Source organism: Cucurbita pepo, chromosome 7 (assembly GCF_057944985.1).
Source record: "Cucurbita pepo subsp. pepo isolate OVF chromosome 7, ASM5794498v1, whole genome shotgun sequence".
NCBI classification, from domain to species: domain Eukaryota; kingdom Viridiplantae; phylum Streptophyta; class Magnoliopsida; order Cucurbitales; family Cucurbitaceae; genus Cucurbita; species Cucurbita pepo.
The window spans coordinates 10318005-10342653 of record NC_141804.1 but is presented as its reverse complement, the minus strand read 5'-3'; the positions used below and the strand labels follow the sequence as shown (position 1 = coordinate 10342653).

General features: G+C 38.8%; 3 protein-coding genes across 9 annotated transcripts; 2 read left to right on the top strand and 1 right to left on the bottom strand.

Annotated features, from left to right (window-relative positions):
* Positions 1 to 7618: 7618 nt before the first annotated feature.
* Positions 7619 to 10923, top strand: LOC111785119 (signal peptidase complex subunit 3B-like). 3 transcript variants are annotated; one of them, XM_023665585.2, is made up of 7 exons: positions 7619 to 7812; positions 7935 to 7982; positions 9260 to 9322; positions 9825 to 9878; positions 9985 to 10071; positions 10170 to 10315; positions 10496 to 10923. In XM_023665585.2, exons 1-6 carry the CDS (start codon positions 7687 to 7689, stop codon positions 10293 to 10295), a joined length of 504 nt encoding a protein of 167 aa, XP_023521353.1. In that variant the 5' UTR covers positions 7619 to 7686; the 3' UTR covers positions 10296 to 10315; positions 10496 to 10923. The 3 variants fall into 3 exon arrangements, with proteins under 3 accessions (XP_023521353.1, XP_023538075.1, XP_086981660.1); XM_023682307.2 differs by lacking the exon at positions 10496 to 10923 and having other exon boundaries at positions 10170 to 10433; XM_087125534.1 differs by lacking the exons at positions 7935 to 7982; positions 10496 to 10923 and having other exon boundaries at positions 10170 to 10433.
* On the bottom strand, positions 10403 to 15693 carry LOC111798950 (increased DNA methylation 2-like). The gene is made up of 4 exons (XM_023682305.2): positions 15492 to 15693; positions 15245 to 15407; positions 11748 to 12697; positions 10403 to 10890 (listed from the first exon to the last, which is right to left on the bottom strand). The coding sequence occupies exons 3-4, from the start codon at positions 12670 to 12672 to the stop codon at positions 10646 to 10648; spliced, it is 1170 nt and encodes a 389-aa protein (XP_023538073.1). The 5' UTR covers positions 12673 to 12697; positions 15245 to 15407; positions 15492 to 15693; the 3' UTR covers positions 10403 to 10645.
* Positions 15694 to 19654: 3961 nt separating this feature from the next.
* Positions 19655 to 24631, top strand: LOC111798417 (alpha-crystallin domain-containing protein 22.3). 5 transcript variants are annotated; one of them, XM_087125129.1, is made up of 4 exons: positions 19655 to 19822; positions 22451 to 22812; positions 23006 to 23137; positions 24514 to 24631. In XM_087125129.1, the coding sequence occupies exons 1-4, from the start codon at positions 19806 to 19808 to the stop codon at positions 24519 to 24521; spliced, it is 519 nt and encodes a 172-aa protein (XP_086981255.1). In that variant the 5' UTR covers positions 19655 to 19805; the 3' UTR covers positions 24522 to 24631. The 5 variants fall into 5 exon arrangements, with proteins under 5 accessions (XP_086981255.1, XP_086981254.1, XP_086981253.1 ...); XM_087125128.1 differs by lacking the exon at positions 24514 to 24631 and adding an exon at positions 23334 to 23891 and having other exon boundaries at positions 23009 to 23137; XM_087125127.1 differs by lacking the exon at positions 24514 to 24631 and adding an exon at positions 23334 to 23891.
* The last annotated feature ends 18 nt before the right edge of the window (positions 24632 to 24649 follow it).

Sequence of the window (24649 nt, the reverse complement as noted above, 5' to 3'; positions counted from 1 at the left end):
GTTCAACATTCAAAACATCAATTTAATAACACGATGCAATATAGAATGAAGTTAGGAAGTCTAGATCAGCTCTCTTGAATCCCGCTTCCCAAATCTAATTCAACCACGATGCAAATAGGTCCGATGAACTAAAATTTAACCAAAAATTATCTCAAAAGCAAGAATCGATACCTAAAATTGACGGGTTTTACCCAAATTCTTAGATCTCGACACATCGAGCTTGCTTTAGTGCGGTACACTAGCATGATTAAGACTACTTGTGTTCATATCCTAAAAGTTAGATGTAACTTGAGAGAGATAAGGAAGAAATTTAGCTATAAAAGTCAATACTCATAATTCCATTTTTTATCTTCGTTAAATTCACTTGTATTTGTTCGAGCGATTGGTGGACAAAATGGAAAATCGATCAAATCCCGTTTAACAATGATTTTAAAACAAAATATAGCACTCGACATCGTCCTTTGCACGACATTTCTAATCGAGTCGTTCAAATTGTTTTAAATTTGTGACCTACACTTCAAGTAGTCTTGGATCTGACCACCGACTTTGTTTCGACGTTAAATTCATGAGTTTGAACAAATTCGAAAATTATCCTCGCTTGACAAGTTTTTATAGGTAAAAATCATCATTAATCCTCAAGAAACTTTGCTCTTGGAACACAGTAGGTCTAGGTTAGGTTAGGACGTTCATACGACCTGAAAATCTGACCAACCCAGCTAATCCAACCCGAACCATAAAGGTTGAGTTGAGCTATATTTCTTTTAGTTTGGGTCGGTTCGTAGGTTGACTTTTTCCTGTTGATCAACTCGACCAACTCGAAAATAGGGTTATAATCAAACCCGACTCTACCTTATTTTTTAAATTATTATAAAGATAAGAATATTTGATCGTTGTAACCGATGTTAGTGATGCATTATAACTTACAAATGTTTGATATGTAAACTTTACGAGATTGTAGTTATTAATGTAACGTAATTGAACTGTAAATAAATAAATATTTTTTAAATTAATAATAATTTGAATTTTTAATTTAATTTGTTTAAGAAAAATCATATTTTAAATTTAACCCAAACATACCTCACAGTTCACCATACTGTTGACTGTTTGATTTCGACATAAAGTGATTCGTCATTTTCTTATTGGAAGTCTACCTTGTCTCCTCTTGTCTCCGCCGTACACGTGGCAGCTTTTAGTCACCGTACGGTCTGTTTAAAAAAACCTGGGGCTTCCTCCTAAAACCACTCTACCCCCACCCACACACTGCCTTCATCAGATTGTGCCACGTCAGATCAAATGGTTTCTTGCCACGTGGACATCAAATTTTTTTTTGATTTAATGGAAAAATGTGTATTAATTTTTGTAATAAACCAATAAAATTCTAAATTTTTATAAATATTATAATATTTTTAGTTTTGTTTCTTAGAACTTTTAGAATTGATCTAATTATATTTTAAAATAAAAAATTAAATCTTAATTATTTATCGAATGTAACGATAAAATAAAATAAAAGTAAGATAATTCAAAAGAGATGCAATTCGATTTTTCAGCTACAATACTGACTTACGCACAAAAACACGGTTTTCTTAGATTAGGTTGCAATAATTGATCGACTCTTTCTAAGATTGAATCTTTAAAAAAAAAAAAAAACGAGTCCCTTATAGGTTGTTGACCACCTTTTGAACACTCTTTAATAGTCAAACGTCTTCTCCCGGGACTTAAAATGTATTTTAACCTAGGAATATTATTATCCTAACTATTGAATTATACTCAAGTTGATAAGAGACAGTTATATATTATGAGATCCCACATCTATCGGAGAGGGGAACGAAACATTCCTAAGAAGGGTGTGTAAACTTGTAACAGCCCAAGTACACCACTAGCAAATATTATTCTCCTAATGTTTTCCTTCTTGGGATTCCCCTCGAGGTTTTTAAAACACGTCTGCTAGGGAAAAGCTTTTATACCCTTGTGGGATCTCACAATCCACCCCCCTTTGGGGCCAACGTAATCGATGTAGGACCTCCCAATCCACCCCCTTTCGGGACTCGACGTCCTTGTTGGCACACCACCTAGTGTCCACCCCCCTTCGAGGTTCAGCCTCCTCGTTGACACATCACTCGGTCTCGGGCTCTGATACCATTTGTAATCGCTCACTACTAGCAGATATTGTCCTCCTTGTGCCTTCTCTCTCGGGCTTCCCCTTAAGGCTTTAAAACGTGTCTACTAGGGAGAAATTTTCACCCCCTTATAAACGAATGCTTCTTCTTCTCTCCAACCCATGTGGGACCTCACAAAACCTCTCCTTAACAAACCCGTTCTAAAACCTCGAGAGAAAGTCCTTGCCCTTAAAGGGAAAGTTCAAAAAAGATAATATCAATTAACGGTGAGCTTGAGCTGTTACATGCATAGATATACCACAAATCAGTATCGTGACGTGACGTTTTTATCTTAATGATGTTTATTTTAGGGAGTTCTATTAATTAAATTAAAAAACAAAGAAAGTTAATGCATGTGATAAGAATTCTAGATGGTTTATGATGAGACGTTGTTGAACCTAAAAAAGTGATCATAGCAATGCATAGTCACCACAATAATTGTTAGACAATGCATGGCTTCATGATATGATTTCAATCTTGAACCATAATTTATATTTATATTTATAATTTATTAATTTCTAGAATTGATTTCGTTTAGTTTAACTCGGTTAATCACGTCAAAAGTCACATGCAGTAAAGGTATTCATGGGTTAGGTCAGATCAGATCGGGTTCAGACTTACCTAATTAAAATGTTCAGGTCATAATCTTTTCCCGATCAAGTAACCCTTATCAAATAATGAACTCTACTCAACCCGAACTAACTCGAAATTTTGGATTTGTTGGGTTGGTGACCCGAGTGACCTACCTGAATAGAGTTCACAACTCAACCCTCTTTTGGGTTGGGTTGTCGGAATTATTTTTTTTTTAGTTATTTATGAGATTATTTCGATTATAACTAAAATCTCATAAAGTTAAAATATGAAATATTCACAAATCACTAAAATCGGTTACAAACGTCAAATATTTTTTATTTTCATAATAATCTTACAAATAGGGTAGGGATAGGTTGGGTTACAAACGTCAAATATCAGCTAGATTAAGTTACTCGAGATTTCAGGTCAATAGTTTTTTTTTTTTTTTTTTTAATAATCCAACACAAACCTTACGAGCTAGATTAAGCTGCTCGGAATTTCAAGTCAATGAGTTTTTTTTTTTTTTTTTAAATAATCGAACACAACCTTTACAAGCTAGATTAAGTTGCTCGAGGTCAATGGATTTTTTTTTTTTTTTTTTTTTTTTAAATAATCCAACACAACCCTTACGAGCTAGATTAAGATGCTCGGGATATCAAGTTAATGAGTTATTTTTTTTGTTAATAATCCAACACGAACCTTACGAGCTAGATTAAGTTGCTCGAAATTTCAAGTCAATGAGCTTTTTTTTGTAAATAATCGAACACAACCTTTACGAGCAGATTAAGTTACTCGAGATTTCAGGTTAATGGATTTTTTTTTTTAATTTTAATAATCCAACCCAACCCTTACGAGCTAGATTAAGATGCTTGAGATATCAGGTCAATGAGTTATTTTTTTGTTCATAATCCAACACAAACCTTACGAGCTAGATTACGTTGCTTGGAATTTCAAGTCAATGAGTTTATTTTTGTAAATAATCGAACACAACCTTTACGAGCTAGATTAAGTTACTCGAGATTTCAGGTCAATGGATTTTTTTTTTTTCCTCCAACACAACCCTTACGAGCTAGATTAAGATGCTCGGGATATCAGGTTAATGGGTTTTTTTTTTTTTTTTTTTTTTTTTGTTAATAATCCAACACAAACCTTACGAGCTAGATTAAGCCGCTCGGAATTTCAAGTCAATGAGATTTTTTTTGTAAATAATCGAACACAACCTTTACGAGCTAGATTAAGTTGCTCGAGATTTCAGGTCAATGATTTTTTTTTTTTGTTTTTTTGTTAATAATCCAACACAACACAACACAACTCTTACGAGCTAGATTAAGATGCTCGGGCTATAAGGTCAATGGGTTATTATTTTTTTTTTCTTGTTAATAATCCAACACAACCCTTACGAGCTAAACTAAATTGCTCGAGATTTTGTCTTTTTTTTTTTTCTAGAAAGAGAGGAAAAATGTGATAAAGCACAAACCAATAATTATGTCTTTTGAAATAAAATTGATTTTTCATTTTTTGGTCACATCAATACATTTTCATTATGGGTTTCTTTGAACCTAAACAAAATTACAAAATTTACACATCTAGAGAGAGAAATGCCTAGAGGGAGAGAGACCCATGTGACATACTTTTCCAACAAATCTATTAGGGTTTTGGATCCCAATGAAAATAATAATTAACTTTTTCCAAAAAGGTCATTTATCTTTTTAATATATGAGGGCTTTCCACCATGGTTTTGTAGGGTATTTGTGTAATTTCACATTGTAAAATCATCATTGCGGTACGTGTTAATCAACATAGGAGACTCGAACAGCTCACATCTACCACAAGGTAAATTACTGTTCGTTTTATTTGGAGAACGGAGGGATTATAAAGATTCTAACTTTTTTTTTAACGGATGAATCTTTCTTTGACTGATTAATGTGTAATGTTTCGAATTTTTAATATATCTTGGAACAGTCCTAAAACACTCACGGTATTGTTATGAATATGTAAAACATTTCTAGTAGATGCGTTTTAAAATCGTGAGGTTGACGGCGATACGTAATGGGCCGAAGTGGACAGTATTTGTTTATAGTAGGTTTGAGCTGTTACAACTGATATCAGAGTGTGATATCCCACATTAGTTGGGGAGGAGAATGAAACACCATTTATAAGGGTGTGGAAACCTTTCCCTAACAGACACGTTTTAAAGCATTGAGGGAAAGCCCAAAGAGGACAATATCTGCTGGCGGTGGACCTGGGCCGTTACAAATAGTATCAGAGCCAGACATTGGATTATGTGCTAGTGAGGAGCCAGACATTGTAAAATCATCATTGCGGTAAGTGTTAATCAACATAGGAGACTTGAACAGCTCACATCTACCACAAGGTAAATTACTCAAGAACGGAAGGATTCTAAAGATTCAACTTTTTTTTTTTAACGGTTGAATCTTTCTTTGATTGATTAGTGTGTAACGTTTCGAATTTTTAATATATCTTGGAACAGTCCTAAAACACTCACGGTATTGTTATGGATATGTAAAACATTTCTAGTAGATGCGTTTTAAAATCGTGAGGTTGACGGCGATACGTAATGGGCCGAAGTGGACAGTATTTGTTTATAGTAGGTTTGAGCTGTTACAACTGATATCAGAGTGTGATATCCCACATTAGTTGGGGAGGAGAATGAAACACCATTTATAAGGGTGTGGAAACCTTTCCCTAACAGACACGTTTTAAAGCATTGAGGGAAAGCCCAAAGAGGACAATATCTGCTGGCGGTGGACCTGGGCCGTTACAAATAGTATCAGAGCCAGACATTGGATTATGTGCTAGTGAGGAGCCAGACATTGTAAAATCATCATTGCGGTAAGTGTTAATCAACATAGGAGACTTGAACAGCTCACATCTACCACAAGGTAAATTACTCGAGAACGGAAGGATTCTAAAGATTCAACTTTTTTTTTTAACGGTTGAATCTTTCTTTGATTGATTAGTGTGTAACGTTTCGAATTTTTAATATATCTTGGAACAGTCCTAAAACACTCACGGTATTGTTATGGATATGTAAAACATTTCTAGTAGATGCGTTTTAAAATCGTGAGGTTGACGGCGATACGTAATGGGCCGAAGTGGACAGTATTTGTTTATAGTATGTTTGAGCTGTTACAACTGATATGAGAGTGTGATATCCCACATTAGTTGGGAAGGAGAATGAAACACCATTTATAAGGGTGTGGAAACCTTTCCCTAGTAGACACGTTTTAAAGCCTTGAGGGGAAGCCCGAAAGGGAAAGCCCAAAGAGGACAATATTTGCTAGCGGTGGACCTGGGTCGTTACAAATGGTATCAGAGCTGAACACCGGACTATGTGCCAACGAGGAGGTTGTTCCCCGAAGGGGAGTAGACACGAGGCGGTGTGTCAATAAGGGGGGTGGATTTGGCAAGGGTCCCACATCGATTGAAGAAAGGAACGAGTGCCAGCGGAGACACTGGGCCCTGAAGGGGGGGTGAATTTGGCGAGGATCCCACATCAATTGGAGAAAGGAACGAGTGTCAGCGGGGACGTTACATAAGTCTTGAGGGGAAGTCCGAAAGGGAAAGTCCAAATAGGACAATATCTGCTAGCGGTGGGGGTCTGGGCCGTTACATAACTAGTATCAGTGCTGGATATCGAGTGGTGTGCCAGCGAGAACCCTGGTCCCCAAGGAAGTGGATTGTGAAATCCCATATCGGTTGAAGAGGAGAACGAAACATTTACTATAAAGATGTAGAGACTTCTCTCTACTATACACGTTTTAAAACTGTGAGATTGACGTTTAACGTTTAGGCTTTTAAATCAGATTTAAATCTAAAAGTTATTATTTTCATTTTTAATTATTGTTCTTTAAAGAGGCCCAATAATTCATAATTGTTTTGGCCCAGCTTTGGTTAAAGTGGATTATGGGCCATTGAAATGCATGTTTACATAGAGGAGTAGGGGTATAATGGGAAATTGGCCGTTGCCATTCAAAATTTCAAATTGAATTTAGGTTAAATTAACCAATAATTAAAAAAAAAACACCTAAAATTTCTACTTTATCTCCAAAATACCCCTAAATTTTTAAAGTAGCTTTGTTAGATCGATAAGATATCAACGAACAAAACTAAATTTAAGAGATTGACTCGACCACTATTAGTCTACAAAACCCCGAACTTCTTTAATAGCAAATTAGTATTACAAATAATTAAAACTTGTCGAGAGCGTTCATTCCACGTATAGGTTCTTTTGGTATTTGCTCGGGTTCTGAAACTTGAAACTCAAAACGTATGTTTTTAAAACTATGGTGACGAACAAACAAATTAAATTAAAAACTTAGATTTCATAATAGAAAATTTGTTTATTTATTTTTAAATTTAACTTAAAATTCAAATACATCTATTTAAATCATAAATATTAAAATTAAAAAAAAAACTAAAAATTAGATATTCAATTAGACAATGTTCAGCCATACTCTTGGAAGAACCTACTCAGACAGAGTATAAAGAACATTTTTGACTGAGAATGAGATTATATTCGTCGTCCCATCTCACTTAATATAAATATATTAATTATATTAAAAATTAAATTAATTAATTTTGAGGGGATAATTATAATATTTAAATAAAAAAAAATTATGATATTAATTTATTAGAATATTTTAATAAAGATTATATAGAAAAATAAAAATAATTAGTTTTTTTTTTATATAAAAAATAATAATAAATAAATAAATAGGTGGCTCGGAAATTTGAAAATATGGATTTGTTGGGTAACCACCGTTCCTTCAACGTGTCTCCTCCAATGAAAGAGCCCAAAACTGCCAAATCATTCGACGTTTCTTATTCCTTCTGCGATGTTCGAGACTCCATTTCTTTTCCAAGTCTCTCGCGTTGTTTCTTCTCTTTTTCTCTCCTCCTCCTCCTCTCTGGCTGCGAGGAACCCATTTGAAGAATGCATTCATTTGGGTATCGAGCCAACGCTTTGGTGACCTTTGCGGCTACCATACTTGCTATCATTTGTGGTCTGGCTTCGTTTTCTGATACCCTTAAATCGCCTTCACCCACGGCACAAGTTCAGGTCTCTCTTATCTCTTTCTGGGTTTTTGTTTTCTCTCTTCCTTTTCGATCTGTGGCTTGAATTCTCTTGGATTTTGGTTGGTTTTTTATACTCATTTGGTGATTTGATTTGATACCCATTAGGTTTTGAGTATCAATTGGTTTCAGAATCAACCTAATGGAAACGATGAGGTATGGTTTCATTGGCTTTTCTCTTTGGGTTTGTGGAAATTTGTGTGAGGAGAGGGATTTTGAGGTTGATTGTGTAGTTGATTTCGTTTTGAGAACGTGCTGAGATTTACCATCTTTTGGAGTTCATGGTTTGTTCTTTGTTGTGATGAATTGGGAGATTCTTGTAGCTGAAAATGATTGAAAATGGCTGGGGAGAAGACCCAATAGGTTAGTGTGAGATCCCACGTCGGTTGGAGAGGGGAAGGAAACATTCCGTATAAGGGTGTGGAAACCTTTCCCTAGTAGACGTCGGTTGGAGAGGGGAAGGAAACCTTCCGTATAAGGGTGTGGAAACCTTTCCCTAGTAGACGCGTTTTAAAACCGCGAGGCTGACGGTGATACGTAATGGGCCAAAGCGGACAACATCTACTAACGGTGGGATTGGGCTGTTACAAATGGTATCAGAGCCAAACAGAAGACAATGTGTTAACGAGGATGCTAGACCTCAAGGAGGGTGAATTGTGAGGTCCCAGGTTGGTTGGAGAGGGGAACGAATGATTCCTTATAAGGGTGTGGAAACCTCTCCCTAACAGACACTTTTTAAAAATTGTGAGGCTGACGATGATACATAACGGGCCAAAATGGACAAAATCTACTAGTGGTGGGCTTGAGTTGTTACAAATGGTATCAGAGCCAAATAAACACTAGGCAGTGTGCCAGCGAAGACTCTAGGCCTCAAAAGATGGTGGATTGTGATATTTCACATGGGTTGGAGGGAGGAACAAAGGATTCCTTATAAGGGTGTGGAAACCTCTCCTTAGCACACGCGTTTTAAAAACCATGAGACTAACGGTGATACATAACGAGCTAAGGCGGACAATATCTACTAGCAGTGGGCTGTAGCTGTTACAAATGGTATCAGAGCCAAACAGACACCAAGCAATGTGTCAGCGAGGACGTTGGGCCTTAAGGAGGGTGGATTGTGAGATCCCACGTTGGTTGGAGAGGGGACGAAACATTCCTTATAAGGGGGTAGAAACCTCTCCCTAACAGACGTGTCTTAAAAACCGTGAGGCTAACGACTATACGTAACAAGCCAAAGCGGACAATATCTACTAACAGTGGGTTTAGACCCTTAAAAAGGGCCTCCTTCAGTTCTTCACAGCACTTTTTTCAACCAATGTGCTTAATAACTCGCTATAACCAAAGAAAAGTAGTCAATATTTGTTGTTGATAAGGGTAAATGAGATTCTTTGCTAGAGCAGCTAATGAGCTTAGAATGTGCCTTCTTGTTGCAGGTTAGCATGACTTTAAACATATCAGCAGACTTGCAGTCATTATTTACATGGAATACAAAGCAGGTGCAGTGGCAACCTATTATTCTCCTCTTTCTTTCTTGTGTTCTCATAGTCCTTAGCGGTCTGGTTGGTTAACTATGATTAGGCTCCTCTACTACTAAGTCATTCTCCCCCATTTCTCATACTTCTTTGTTTAGCTTGAAGTTAATAGTGTTTTAAGGAGCAATTAGATTAGATGACGATGTTCTTTCTCCAATTTCGCTCGCTTGGAATCAGGTTTAAATTCTAGGCCCTCCTCCCTTTCTCGTTTACTGAGCGAGGAAATGAACCTCTACGACAAATATATGATAAGGTAACACCTAAAAGGGACAGTCACCGTGTAGAGAGCAGCTGAAAGAGTTGTATTTTCCTCCATCTTTCTTTCCCATTTTGAGGATCGAAATTTCTTGTGTTGTGTCCGTGCCTAGTTAGATCCTAATTCGGCTACCTCTCCCCAAGGCCGAACACATTTTGCATAGGGTGATCACTGATCATTGGTGGCTTCTTGCCTTCATTTGTGCAACAGGTTTTTGTGTTTCTAGCTGCTGAATATGAAACCCCAAAGAACTCCTTGAATCAGGTCTGTCTCTATTTCCTATTACAATATGTTCCTAACCTGCTTTTGAGTTTCGTCTCTTTGAGCAACCTCGACGTGACCTTCTAAATTTCCGGAATTTCATTTACAGATATCACTCTGGGACAGTATCATACCCTCCAAAGATAGCGCCAAGTTTCGAATCCATACTTCAAACAAGTATCGGTTCGTCGATCAGGTTCGCACCTCCGATCCTTTAGCACAACTTTGCCAACCAATCTATGATGATTATAAGCTTTATCCTAGAGTGACAAAGTTTTATTTCTCCTTATGCAGGGGAGCAATCTAAGAGGTAAAGAGTTTAACTTAACACTGCACTGGCATGTCATGCCAAAGACAGGGAAGATGTTTGCAAACAAATTGGTCATGTCTGGATACCGCTTGCCACAAGAATATAGATGAGCAAACTTCTCCATTGATATGTAATTTCTGAACTAAGTTTAACACAGGCTTTAGCATCAGCTTACTCAACAACATTAAAGAACACTGAACATTTTCCAAGCCATGAGTTCATCAGAAAAAGAGTCAAATTTAGCGTAATCAAATGTCCATTGACCTTTGTTCATTAATGCTGTTCTAATCTTCGAATGCCTATGTTTAAGCTAATGAAGCAGCTCATATTGGCTCAATGATCTCTACAAAGTCTAGACAAGAAAGGGGTGATGCTATGTAAAGTACATTCTATGGAGATTGAGAATTGGATCTATTTTATTATCCATTGAATCAAAGGGAGGAAGGTAAATTACCAATATTCATGGCTGAAATTCTTTCATCACAGCTCCTTCAAGAATCCCATCGATGCCAAAGTTAACTAAGAATTGTTGAGGATCAACGGGGCCAGGTAGCTGAAATGAGAGTGAAAACTCTCCTGGTGGGCACAGGTTGTGGGTTACCATTTCAAACACTTGAGAATGCTTTTTCACTGTTCTTTCACCTGTTGTTGTAACTCCTTGTATCACTACTCTGCCATCCTTTTCAACTTCACAGTTAAATTCCTCTGAATCACAATGAATCAAAAGTCTTGTCAATTTATGACAGAAAAGAACGGAAGAAAAAAGGATTGAAGTTGTAAAATTTGATTTAAAACGATCTCAGTTACATCCTTGAAGTTGACAGCTAGATCGACTAAAGTGATATTCATCCCATCTATCAACCAAAAACGAAACATTGTCTCTATCATTTATCAGACATATCATGTCAAACATATTATCTAATAGACGTTTCATATCAACATTTTACTAACAATGTTAATAAAAGAAATAATTCAAAATTGAAAGAAGTCAACATAGCTAAGTGGTAATTAACATCTACTCCTTCCCTTGAGGTTGGAGGCTTAAATCCCGACATGCTACACTGCATTTGTGGGTACTAAATAAAATAAATGAATGAAAAACAATGATCGAAGTAAATATTATCAACAAGATTCATATATAGAGAGGAAGAAATGGTTCGTGCATCAATTTCCTCAAAACCAATTTTTTCCAAACCAATTTTTCCCCCTAAGATGTGAAAACCTTAACCAAACCAAGAAGTAAGAAAATAAGAAAATGTATTTTCAAACAGTAGAATCATGTAACAGCGCTAGCAGATATTGTCTTCTTTGAGTTTTTCCTTTTGAACTTTTTTTCAAGGTTCTAAACCACGTCCACTGGAGAGAGGTTTCACATCCTTATAAGGAATGCTTCGTTTTCCTCTCCAACCAACGTGGGATGTCACAAATCAACTTTCAAAGTAATTTCTAAAAGATATGTTCAAACAGGACTCATCGATGGGTAATGATGGATGCTCTTGTAAGATAAACTGAGCAGATGCAGTAGTTATATAAGAAGATTCAGAGCATCAAAAGAAACTTACTTCCACCTCTTTTAACGCCAGGAAGCGACACACGAAACAAGTACGAGTCTTCACATTCCCCAATGTCCATCAATCCAATTATCGGTCCAACGTGCCCCATTGCTGCAGTTCCAGTCAATGCAAATCCTGTATCGTTAGCAGCTACGAGACTCGCCCAATCTTCTTCACATGGTTGTCTGGGAAGAAATAGCATTGCTGGACCAAATTTCTTCTCCTCAAGATTACAGTCATATTTAGTTTGAGGAGGTGTCAAGCTACCATTATATGAACCACTACGAACAGAGTCATATTGCAACTCATCTTTAAGAGGAGAGAACTCTTTATTTGATGTATTATGATTATCTGTAGATTCAACATTGGGCGGGACCTTACGAACCGAAAAATTGTGCGACCTTGCTGCGTCTCTATCCAAAAGGAAGTCATTGAGCCCTGTTAGCCTCTTGAACCTTTCAACATCCTCAGAGTTGAGATAGCTGACATCTGGGTTATGGATAAATGAAAGGTTCTCGATAAACCTATACCAGTTCTTGGACCGAGAATGGGGATGGAGTTCGGGTGGAAACAGATCAGGAAACTGAGGAAAACTAATATCTCGTCCTTGCGCAGGGAACTTCCCTTGGAAGAACTGGTGCAGTAAAGACGTTTTCATAATAAGAGATTCATCAGCCTTCCTCAAAACATAATAAAAGATGCGCTCTACTTCCACCACCTTTATTTGAGATCCAGCAAGTTGATCAGAAGTATAGGGAGGCAATGCCGCAGCAAGCCTCTGCAGAACTGACTTCAATGGCCTTTCACCTTTGAGGTCAGGCCCAAAGTAGATACCAGCGATTAAATACAAGAGAAAATGTTGGTCACCATCTGGTGTTTTAGTTGGCATAACAGTTAAGGGAGATTTTGAATCCTGGGGAAAGCTACCATCCATTGCAGTAGCAGACGCCAAATAGAACCTACAAACAAGAAGAAGTTGCAAATTGAAATAACAGGTAAAAACAAGATAAATTGCAATCATCTGGAAAGAATGCCCCTTTTATGTCCCTCCCTTCCCACATCCTCATATGCATGGATCCATACTAACATACAGTAAAGGGCTAACCAAAAATCCACCCACCTTCTTGTTCTAAGCCTAGAACATGAATTTGATTCTAATATCAATGGAGGGTCAAAAGACGGGGTGAAAGACTAGACAACTTCAATAAAACCCACGAGCGCTTGCATATGAGGGGGGAAAGCCTTTTTATCGTATTGGATATCCAGAGTTATCATTGTTAAATCAAGTACTATATCGAGCGAATATATGGATTTGACTGGCAGAAGTAAGCAGCTATCCAATAACTTTCTAGGATCTAGAAACATTAGAGAAGACATCACCATGTTGTTGAGGATTGTTGGGCGGGAGTCCAATATCGACTAATTAAGGAGATGATCATGGGGTTATAAATAAAGAATACATCTCCATTGGTATGAGGTCTTTTGGGAAAGCCAAAAGCAAAGTCATGAGAGATTATGCTCAAAGTGGACAATATCATATCATTGTGGAGGTTCGCGGTTCCTAACATGGTACCAGAGTCATGCCCTTAACTTAGCTATGTTAATAAAATACTCAAATGTCGAACAAAGAAGTTGTAAGTCTCGAAGATGTAAAAAAGTGATTCAAGTGTCGAACAAAGGATGTAATTTGTTCGAGGGCTCCATAGGCATCAGGGGAGGCTCTATGGTGTACTTTATTCAAGGGGAGGATGGTTGGACGGGAGTCCCACATCGACTAAATAAGGGGATACATCCCCATTGGTATGAGACCTTTTAGGAAAAGCAAATGCAATGCCATGAGAGCTTATGGTCGAAGTGGACAATATCATACCATTGTGGATGTTCGTGATCCTAGCATGACAACTACCATTTTACAATTACAGATTTGTATTAACTCCTTCCCACATTTACTGACATCCCCATCCCCAAATTTTCTAGGAACTAATACTCAACCATTAAGCTATATTCATGTTCGTGTAGCAAAAGTGTTTAAGTCATGAACTCCTTTTGAGTCCAAAAGTTCAAATTCTCATCCCCGTATATACTAAAATAAAATGATTACAGATCTATTTTAACCACAAAGGCCACAGTAAACCTAATAGATAATAGAAAGTTCATAATTCATCTGTCATTACATAATTCAAACAGCCACGATTTAGGCGTTACACAGCCCGACTGCCATTCTATAAACTGCAATCAAATTACTCTATCTTACCAATCACTAGCAGTACATCAATTCTAAAATTCAACCTATACCAAGCTAAAAGTATAATTTGTATCAAAATTCATCCATACCAACGGCTTCCTTCCTTTCTTGGACAAAGAAAAGAGTATCTATCTACTAAGTTCTAGAATCAGCTTGAGCTAGCTTACCGAGAACATATTATCAAATTTAGCCGAAGTGGCTCCAAAACAATATTGTGAGATCTCAAATTGATTGGAGAGGGGAGCGAAGCATTCCTTATAATGGTGTAAAAATCCCTCCCTAATAGACGTTTTTTAAAACCTTGAGGGGAAGCCTTGAAGGAAAAGTCCAAAGAGGACAATATCGGCTAGCGGTGGGTTTGGTCTTATAAGGGTGTAGAAGCCTCTCCCTAGTAGACACGTTCTAAAATCTTGAGCGGTGGGTTTGGCCTTATAAGGGTGTGGAAACCTCTCCCTAGTAGACCATCTTCCTAGTAGACGCGTTTTAAAACCTTGAACGGTGGGTTTGGCCTTATAAGGGTGTGGAAACCCATCCCTAGTAGACGCGTTTTAAAACCTTGAACTGTGGGTTTGGCCTTATAAGATTGTGGTAACCTCTCCCTAGTAGACACGTTTTAAAACCTGGAACAGTGGGTTTGGTCTTATAAGGGTGTGGAAACCTCTCCCTAGTAGACTATCTTCCTAGTAGACACGTTTTAAAATCTTGAACAGTGGGCTGGCTTTATAAGGGTGTGGAAACCTCTCCCTAGTAGACGCGTTTTAAAACCTTTAACGGTAGGTTTGGCCTTATGAGGGTGTGGTAAGCTCTCCCTAGTAGACGCGTTTTAAAACCTTTAACGGTAGGTTTGGCCTTATGAGGGTGTGGTAAGCTCTCCCTAGTAGACGCGTTTTAAAACCTTTAAGGGAAGCCTAGAAGTAAAAGCCTAAAAAGAACAATATATGCTAGCGATGAGATAGGGCAGGGCAGTTACAAATATTCTCCCAGATGCATAGACTTTCCGATTGAAAATGTGGAGATTATACAATTTGGCCCTAATGTTAAACTAAGAACACACGGTGTTTTTTCCAAAACCCAGCAAGCAAACATGGCTCATAATAATCCAAAATGGGCTCAGCTCATCCACAAATCTAAACTACTTCCTATCCAATTATCAAGCCAGTATCATTCGAATTCAACAAGACAGTCATAGCTAAGACATTCGCAAGTTCAAAGACGAATGAGGGCATTCATTAGGTTCCATTCAAATTCCGCCAAACCTTACCTGATTGGAAGGAATCAAGACATGAGATAGCTTAAGCAGGCATTTCGAGGTCAGCAGATCGAAACACAGGCGCAATCAGTACCAGATCATAAAAATCCCCAAAAACTCCGAATTACCATCGATTCCAAGGCAAGACTCAAGAACAGAGCATCCGTATCAAAACCTACGGAGAAATGGTTGAGGTTGCATCAAACAAACAATAATAGAGCCGCACAATCGAGCAGTGGAAGATCGAAAGAAAACTTACAGACGAAATGTTGAAGAAAAGTTCAAGAATCCACCGGTGAGGAATCTTTCGATTAACCAACCACCGATTTTTCGTTACTAGATTTTGGCTACAATCAATCAATTAAAGACTAAATAACTCCCCACATCAAACCCATTTCACAATTTCACCTAAATTATCTCATTTCTTCCTTGTCTTCTCTTTTCTCTTTTATTTATTATGTTCTTTTTCTTCTCTCTCCTCTCTCATCTCACCATATAGCTTGAGAGCATCTTCAATACTATAATGATTGTTTGTCTACAATTAGTTCAATTGGTCTAACAAAACTACATTTGAAGTTGAATGACGTTCACAGTTTTAAAATGCGTTTTTCTAGAGAGATGAGGTTTTCACACCCTTATGTGGGGCCCAACATCTACGAGGGAAAGGAGGTGTCCACACTCTTATGGGGCCAGCGTTTACTAGGGAGAGAAGGTTTTCACACTCTTATGGGAGGACATTAGTGAGAGGAGGTGTCCACACTCTTATGGGGCAAGCGTCTACTAGGGAGAGGAGATGTTCACTCTAATGGGTCAGCGTCAAAGAGGAAAAGGAGGTTTCTACACCTTTATGGGAGGGCCAACGTCTACTAGGGAGAGGAGGTGTCCACACTCTTATGGAGGCCCGTGTCTACTAGGGAAAGGAGGTTTCCACATCCTTATGGGAGGGTTAGCGTCTATTAGGGAGAGGATGTGTCCACACCCTTATGGGGGCAAGCGTCTACTAGGGAGAGGAGGTTTCCACATCCTTATGGGAGGGCCAGCGTCTACGAGGGAGAGGAGGTTTCCATACCCTTATGGGACCAGCATCTACTAGGGAGAGGAGGTCTTCGCACCCTTATGGGAGTGCCAACGTTTACTAGGGAGAGGAGGTGTCCACACTCTTCTTATGGGGCCAGCCTCTACTAGGGAGAGGAGAGGAAGTTTCTGTTAGGATCGATACCAGTTGTTAGGATCGCACAACAACGCACACGCTCGATCTAGATGAACACAAAGAAAATGATAGAGAGAATTTGCAAGGAGAACTTGGCTAAAAGGATTTTGTATTGATGACTTCAGGTATGTACAACAAGAGAGAGTACAAAGAATAGAAAAGTACATTTTCAAAACTCTACCGGACCAGATATATATATGGTATAGTTTATTATATATAGCTTTACCAGATTTAGCCATCTACTATATATAGCTATTTACCATATATAGCTTTACCGGATTTAGCTTTACCATATATAGCTTTACTATATATAGCTTTACCAAATATAGCTTTACCGGATATAACCGTTGACCAAGCTATAAATAAGTATCAGGCTCCATAGCCTAACAATTCTCCCCCTTGGAGACTGATCTAGTCAACCAAGAATTTCACTCTCAAACGACCATGAGCATCCACTGCACCATACCAATTGAGGTTTTGCACAACCTCAATATTCCAACATCAATACATTTTGTCAACATGTTTGCTGGATTCTTTGCACCCTCTATTTTCTCAAAACACATCACCATCTTCAACTAACCTCCGAGTGAAATGGTATCGCCTTCTGTGTTTTGAATGATAGACCGGGTTCCTCGCCAACAGCATGAGTCTCAGGAGTTTCTTGAGTATCTGCTACAACATCACTATGTGAATCTTTTAGCAACTCAACCTCAACTCCCACTTGCTTCACCTCTGGTTTCTCAGCAAGAGTCTCAGGAGTTTCTTGAGTATCCGCTACAACATCACTCTGTGAATCTTTGAGCAACTCAACCTCAACTCCTACTTGCTTCACCTCTGGTTTCTCAGCAAGAGTGTCAGGAGTTTCTTGAGTATCCGCTACAACATCACTCTGTGAATCTTTGAGCAACTCAACCTCAACTCCCACTTGCTTCACCTCTGGTTTCTCAGCAAGAGTCTCAGGAGTTTCTTGAGTCTCCGCTACATCATTCTGTGAATCTTTGAGCAACTCAACCTCAACTCCCACTTGCTTCACCTCTGGTTTCTCAGCAAGAGTCTCAGGAGTTTCTTGAGTCTCCGCTACATCACTCTGTGAATCTTTGAGCAACTCAACCTCAACTCCCACTTGCTTCACCTCTGGTGTTTCAGCAAGAGTCTTCCGGCCCATGCAACCTCCTCTGGAGTTTCAGCGACGCTTCCAGCCGACGCAACCTCCTCTGGAGTTTCAGCGACGCTTCCAGCCGACGCAACCTCCTTTGGAGCTTCAGCGACGCTTCCGGACGACGCAACCCCCTCTGGAGCTTCAGCGACGCTTCCGGACGACGCAACCCCCTCTGGAGCTTCAGCGACGCTTCCGGACGACGCAACCCCCTCTGGAGCTTCAGCGACGCTTCTGGACGATGCAACCCCCTCTGGAGTTTCAGCGACGCTTCCGAACGACGCAACCCCCTCTGGAGCTTCAGCGACGCTTCCGGACGACGCAACCCCCTCTAGAGCTTCAGCGACGCTTTCGAACGACGCAACTCCCTCTGGAGCTTCAGCGACGCTTCCGGACGACGCAACCCCCTCTGGAGCTTCAGCGACGCTTCCGGGCGACGCAACCCCCTCTGGAGCTTCAGCGACGCTTCCAGACGACGCAACCCCCTCTGGAGCTTCAGCGACGCTTCCGGTACTTTTCTTCAATTCTCTTACGGTCTTTGTGAAGCTAACTCGTTTATGTTTGCTCATAACACAGTTCTCACAAAGACTCATAACAATCTCCGCATCAAATACACCTTGTTCATAGCCGACGGTTTTTCATACATATTTGACAGCGCCTTCATCAGATCTGACGTTGTCTTCTCCTTGATGATGTTAAACGCCACGTTTCTGGATAGCGTCAACCGGATCATCCCTAAGGCTTGTCGATCCTTGAGCTTCCACTGTTCCGTGGTCATGGTATCCGGCTTCACCCCCAACAGAGGTTCGTGAAGATCTTTCTGGTACAGATAATCTTCAATCTGCATCTTCCAGAAACCGAATCGGATCCATCGAACTTCTCAATTCCAATCTTTGAACTTTCCATCTTCACAGATCGTGGTGAATTTTGCCTTGCTCTGATACCAGTTGTTAGGATCGATACCAGTTGTTAGGATCGATACCAGTTGTTAGGATCGCACAACAACGCACACGCTCGATCTAGATGAACACAAAGAAAAGGATAGAGAGAATTTGCAAGGAGAACTTGGCTAAAAGGATTTTGTATTGATGACTTCAGGTATGTACAACAAGAGAGAGTACAGAGAATAGAAAAGTACATTTTCAAAGCTCTACCGGACCAGATATATATATGGTATAGTTTACTATATATAGCTTTACCAGATTTAGCCATCTACTATATATAGCTATTTACCATATATAGCTTTATCGGATTTAGCTTTACCATATATAGCTTTACCAAATATAGCTTTACCGGATATAACCGTTGACCAAGCTATAAATAAGTATCAGGCTCCATAGCCTAACAGTTTCCACACCCTTATGAGAGGGCCCGTGTCTACTAGGGAGAGGAGGTGTCCACATCCTTATGGGAGGGCCAGCGTCTACTAGGGAAATGAGGTGTCCACATCCTTATGGGAGGACCAACGTCTACTAGGGAGAGAAGGTTTCCACACCCTTATGGAGGCCGAGAGGAGGTTTTTCACGTTCTTATGGGAGGGTCAACGTCTACTAGAGAGAGAAGATTTTCCACACCCTTACGAGAGCCCAACATCCTTGGGCTTTGATCTCATTTGTAATAACTCAAACCCACTGCTAGTAGATATTATCCACTTTGGCCCGCTACGTATCGTCGTCAGCCTCGCAATTTAAAAACACGTCTACTAAGTAAAGATTTTCACATTCTTATAAGGAATGCTTCGTTCTTCTCTCTAACCGATTTGAGATTTCACACATACACACCTCCTATTATGTAATCATACCCCATAGTGCGATTGTAGTATGCACTCGTATTCACCCGATTTTAATTTGTTTTAGTTCAATAACCACTTGTTTTTAATACATTTTTTGTATGTGTTTTTTTTTCCGGATCACGCCTTTAACTTAGCAAAAATTTCAATAATTTTAACTTCTAATGTTTATATAAATTCAACTCCCACATAAAACTCATGAATAAATAAATAAATAAATAAATAAATAAAAAATAATATATATATATAACCGCGCGAGGAGGATGCGAAGGGACGAACTTGACCGTATTCATCTCAGCCCAATGCAATGCAATGTCGCTTATAAATTCATCTCCCATTGGCATTTCTCCTTGTCTTTAATACTGGATTTGTTGGCAGAATCGGAACTCCCTTTTCCGAAGTCTCCGGCTAATTTCCGATGACTTCTCCGGCTAGGTATATTCTTCTTCTGACGTTCAATGTAACTATGGTGTCTGTATCTCTGTATCAGTTTTTAATCATCGGTTATTGCTGCTGTGGGGATTTTCTCTTTTCTAATTACTGTCTTCCGTTTATTGGCACTTGAACATTCTATTGTTGAAGAAGATAGGTGTTAGGTCAAGGGTTTTTGGTGATAATGAGGAATGAACTGTAGTTACGGGTTTTAGAAGAGTTGATTGAAATTTTGTGTTCTATTTGTTTGCTATTGAATGTGTGTATGTGTAATGGTTATTTTTCTGTGTTCTTGATTTGAATTGGTGCTTAAGAGTGGAAATCAGGGGGAAATTTGTAGGAGATTTTGGCGATTTTAAAATAGTTGAGGTTCTCGGTAATGGAAGTTCGTGGACGAGCTTTAACTTTTCTCATCTATGGTTCTGATTGTATTTTGAGACGAGTTCTGTTCTTTGGTCGGTATGAAATCGGATTGAACGTAAGTGCTTGTTCATGGCTCTTCTTTTTGGACCTGAACTATGTACTTCACGGGTTCATGAGTTTTTCTTCTTCTTTTTTTCGGAGAAGCTGAATTTTGGTTGACTTAATGGTTGATTTGAGCATGTAATAATAAAGGATTTAAGGAATGAGTTCAAGTCATGGTGGCCATCTGTTTAGAATTTAACAAGTGGTTTCAAATGGTTGTCTCTTAAGATTTGTCAAGGTGTGCGCAAGTTGGCTCAAAGATTCATAGATGTGAAAAACGAAAAACACCTTAGTTATGTCCAACAATCTTACGTTTTTAGAAAAATAACACCGAGAGGAGAGGAAGAAGAAGAAAAAGAAGGGCCTACTTGAGTTGAGTTATTGCCAACACTCTTACGTTTTTAGATATGTTAACCTTTTCTTAATCACATGATAAACACCTTAGTTGTTGTGTGTTACACCTTCCTCCATCTTGAGAATTTCTGTTTGTTGCTGTCTCGTTCTCTCTCTTGGTCGTGTAAACTCTCCCAGATGTCCAAATTCACATAATATCCTATTGACAGCTTAGGCCAGGCATTACAGCATTTGATAGCCCAAGCACATGATTAACCTCGTGGCAATTTTTTTAGGCATGTGGCACACTCTTTTGTACCTGTCCTTGTAGTTGTGAGATCCCACATCGGTTGGGAACAAGAATGAAACATTCTTTATAAGGGTGTGGAAACCTCTCCCTAGCAGATGTGTTTTAAAAACCTTGAGGGGAAGCCCGAAAGGGAAAACCCAAAGAGGACAATATCTGCTAGTGGTGAGGTTGGACCGTTACAAATGGTATCGGAGCCAGACATCGGGCGATGTGCCAGTGAGGAGGCTGAGCCACGAAGGGGGGTGGACACGAGACGGAGTGCCAACAAGGACGTTGGGTCTCGAAGAGGGGTGGATTGGAGGGTCCCATATCGATTGGAGAAGAAAACGAGTTCCAGCGAGGACGCTCAGCCCCAAAGGGGGGTGAATTGTGAGATCCCATATGGGTTGGGGAGGAGAACGAGTCATTTTTTATAAGAGTGTGAAAACCTCTCCTTGGCAGATGCGTTTTAAAAACCTTAAGGGGAAGTCTGAAAGGAAAAGCTAAAAAAGGACAATATCTGCTAGGGGAGGGCTTGGGTCATTACAGTAGCTTACTATCGAGGCATTCATCTTTGTCTTCTTATATTAGTAACGTGAATAAATACTCTGGAAGAAACAAGTCCATTAAGTGAGTCCTCTCTGTGACATTTTGGCTTCAGTCTGAGAAAAGTTTATTTACGCTTGAGAAATTTATTTTTTTCAAAGAGGTTATGTTTGTCAAGAGAAATTGTTAGAAATGGCTGTCAAAATCTGCCCTTCGTTCTATCACAGCTCATCTTCTATCTGTTGTTTCGACCACATGAACTGCACCTCGGTGAAGAAAGGAAATCTTTAAGACTAAAATATCCTTTCTTTTTCTTACTATTTTTCTCTTGAAAATCTGTATGCATTGGAATAATTTGACCAAATAGGTTATGCCTAGATATTTCATGATATGTTAGCATACTTTCCAATCTTTTATTTTCTATTTATAATTATACTTTGGTTCATTATAAGTCATATATCTCATATCACGGTGGTGATATCTTTTATGCTCTTCTCCCCCCACCCCCGCCTTACATGATGAGCTCGTCACTTGCACATAAACACTATATCACATACACGCAAGAGGGTAGAAGTGTTAGATTGTATTAGATGTCTGTCTCCCTCCTCAAATGCCCATTAGAACACCTCCAAGACCATCAGTATTGGTTCAATTTGGAAGTGTTTGTTATATCTTTTGTAGCGTAGAGTTTAAAGAACCCCACCTCCAAGTGGTGGCCCTAGTTATATGAGCTTGGATGCTTGGAGATATCTTGGTGTCCCTAAATGGAAAATTTAGGCTCTGTTTATAACCATTTGGTCTTTGGTTTTTGAAAATTTGACTAAGAATTTAAATATTTTTTTTGAAGGAAAATTTGACTTGGACTGTTAGAGTGATGCTTTAGCACCCTTTTTATTAGGAAAAGAAAGGATCTTAAAGACTCATCCTTCATGTCTGTTCAATAAACGGTATAAAGGAAAGCCATCAGACTATGTTTTGATCATATTACTGTCTTGCAGGGCTGAGGACACAAGAAAAAATGAGGCAGAGCCATTAAGTCTTCGTAACCAGATTCTCGATGTGGCTCCCATCAATAGCATGCCATATATTGGTCCACCTCTACCACACAGCTACATTCCTTCTTCTCCGCAAGCAGAAGATCCTGAGGCTGTGGTGAACGTTGGGCCAGCTATGGTATATTGTCCTCTGACAACCCGTCAAGAGTGGGACAATATTGTATCTTCCACCAAAAGCGGGGTTGCCCTCACTGGCACTGCAGCCATGGGAAAAGTTGGACCAGTTATCGGACGTGTGGACATCGGTGAGGATGACAATTCGTACTTCTTCCGTGTCTCTCTTCCAGGGGTGGCTAGAGATCAAAGTGAGTGTTTGTTGAAATCAATCAGTTCTCTCTCACTTACTCTCCTACCATAATGTGCAGCTGTTAATGTTATCCTACCAATATCAGCACAAGATTGTTCTTATATCTGTTGTTACATCGTCGCAATCATGTCGATTCCTGTTTCGGTGCACATGAAAACTATCTATCTGACCAGACTATTGTTTTATGGCAGCAGACAGTTTCAGCTGCGACATGGACCCGGACGGGAAAGTGAAAATAATAGGAGTAACGACGACAGGCGAGAACATAGTATGTAAGAATTCACAAGTGTTTCGGATGCAGTCGAAAAATCTATGTCCACCAGGTCATTTCTCTATCACTTTTCAGCTACCTGGTCCTGTCAATAACCTGCAATTTTCTGGTGCTTTTGGGGCAGATGGGATTTTAGAAGGCAGTGTAGCTAAAGGGTGATCGACAGGCTTAAATAGGGGGGGTGAGGCCTTTCTGTTAAGGAAACAGGTCTATTAGGAAAGAACTTAATTTTTGCTCTGATTCCCTAGGAGATGCTTTGGAAGGACCTGCTGAATTTTCTCAACCAAGCTCCTAGAGAACACCTCAATGCTATCGAATTTGTAGTTTTGTTGAAAGATCTGCTGCATAGAGAACGAGTAGGTCAGGTCATTTTACATCTTGGTTCGAGGGCTTGGCCTAGCTTACTCAGCGCTAGTTCGAGATTGGCTAAGCAACCCCTTTGAACCTGGAGAAGGTGAGACGTCAGGTCATTTTACATCTTGGTCCAGGGGCCTTGGCCTAGCTTACTAAGCGCTAGTTCGAGATCGGCCAAGCATTCCCTTCGGACCTCATTCCTCTCTCTTACCCTCTCTCTCTCTCTCTTTCTCCCTCCCACTTATTGATTGATTGAGTACTATCATTAGTAGATCCATTTTGGATTATAATCAATTTCAAGTAAACCCATCATCAAATTGTGGTGAAAAAGGTGTATTGAAACCATTAGGATCGAATAGTTGACATTGAGATTGATTGACTAGTCTCATATGATTCAATTATTTTTTTTTATTTATCAATTTTCTTAGCTTGGGCTTGCACGTTTACATTCATTTAGTTCAATAACACATGATAGAGTAGATTCATATTTCAAACTTTGCTTGGTCGAGAAAAAACGACAATTTAAAATAATTTTTGTTTTAGGCGAATATTAGATCCTTACCCTACCAACCTTTACATAATTTTTATGTAATGTTCAATGTATGTGTTTATTTGGTCTTGGATTTTCTACTTTTGGTATTGAATTATATATTCTTGGTAGATATATATATATATATATATAAAATGAAAATTTTATAACGTAATAAATGAAGAATAAACAATTTGATTGCCTAAAAAAATTGAAACATTGGTCCCATAATTAATTTCAATATTACTTATCATAATTAATAAAAAAATCAATAATCTTAATAGTATTAAATGAGGTAGATAATCATAATTAGAGGGTAAAATGGTCAGAAAACATAACTAAAAAATTTAACAAATCCAAATGAATTTTTTAAAAAAATAAAGGTTTTTTTTTAAGGAAAAATAAAAAATAAAAACAGCACAATTAATTTTTGTAAAAATAACAATTTGTTAGGAACGAAAGAAAAAAAGGGGAGTTTTAACCTTTATTGAACCTCTTGTTTGGCAAGAAATTAGTATTACTTTATTTTATATGATCATCGACAGATGTTTGAGAAGAGCATTGAAAGTACTAGAAGTCAAGCTGTTAAATTAGCAGCTTTTTCAATTCAACGACGTGCTTCGCTCACTGTGCTGCCCGGAGCTGCGGCACCCAGAAAAGAATTGGAGCTTCTTGTACTGA

Bases quoted from the DNA above. Each gene is read 5' to 3' on its own strand.
- LOC111785119 (XM_023665585.2), top strand. From the start codon at position 7,687: ATGCATTCATTTGGGTATCGAGCCAACGCTTTGGTGACCTTTGCGGCT. The intron at 7,813-7,934 runs GTCTCTCTTATC...GATACCCATTAG, and splicing joins CACCCACGGCACAAGTTCAG to GTTTTGAGTATCAATTGGTT. The intron at 9,323-9,824 runs GTGCAGTGGCAA...TTTGTGCAACAG, and splicing joins TTACATGGAATACAAAGCAG to GTTTTTGTGTTTCTAGCTGC.
- LOC111798950 (XM_023682305.2), bottom strand. From the start codon at position 12,672: ATGGATGGTAGCTTTCCCCAGGATTCAAAATCTCCCTTAACTGTTATG. The intron at 10,891-11,747 runs GTAAGTTTCTTT...ATTGTGATTCAG, and splicing joins TGGCGTTAAAAGAGGTGGAA to AGGAATTTAACTGTGAAGTT.
- LOC111798417 (XM_087125125.1), top strand. The intron at 22,813-23,005 runs GTGAGTGTTTGT...GTTTTATGGCAG, and splicing joins AGGGGTGGCTAGAGATCAAA to CAGACAGTTTCAGCTGCGAC.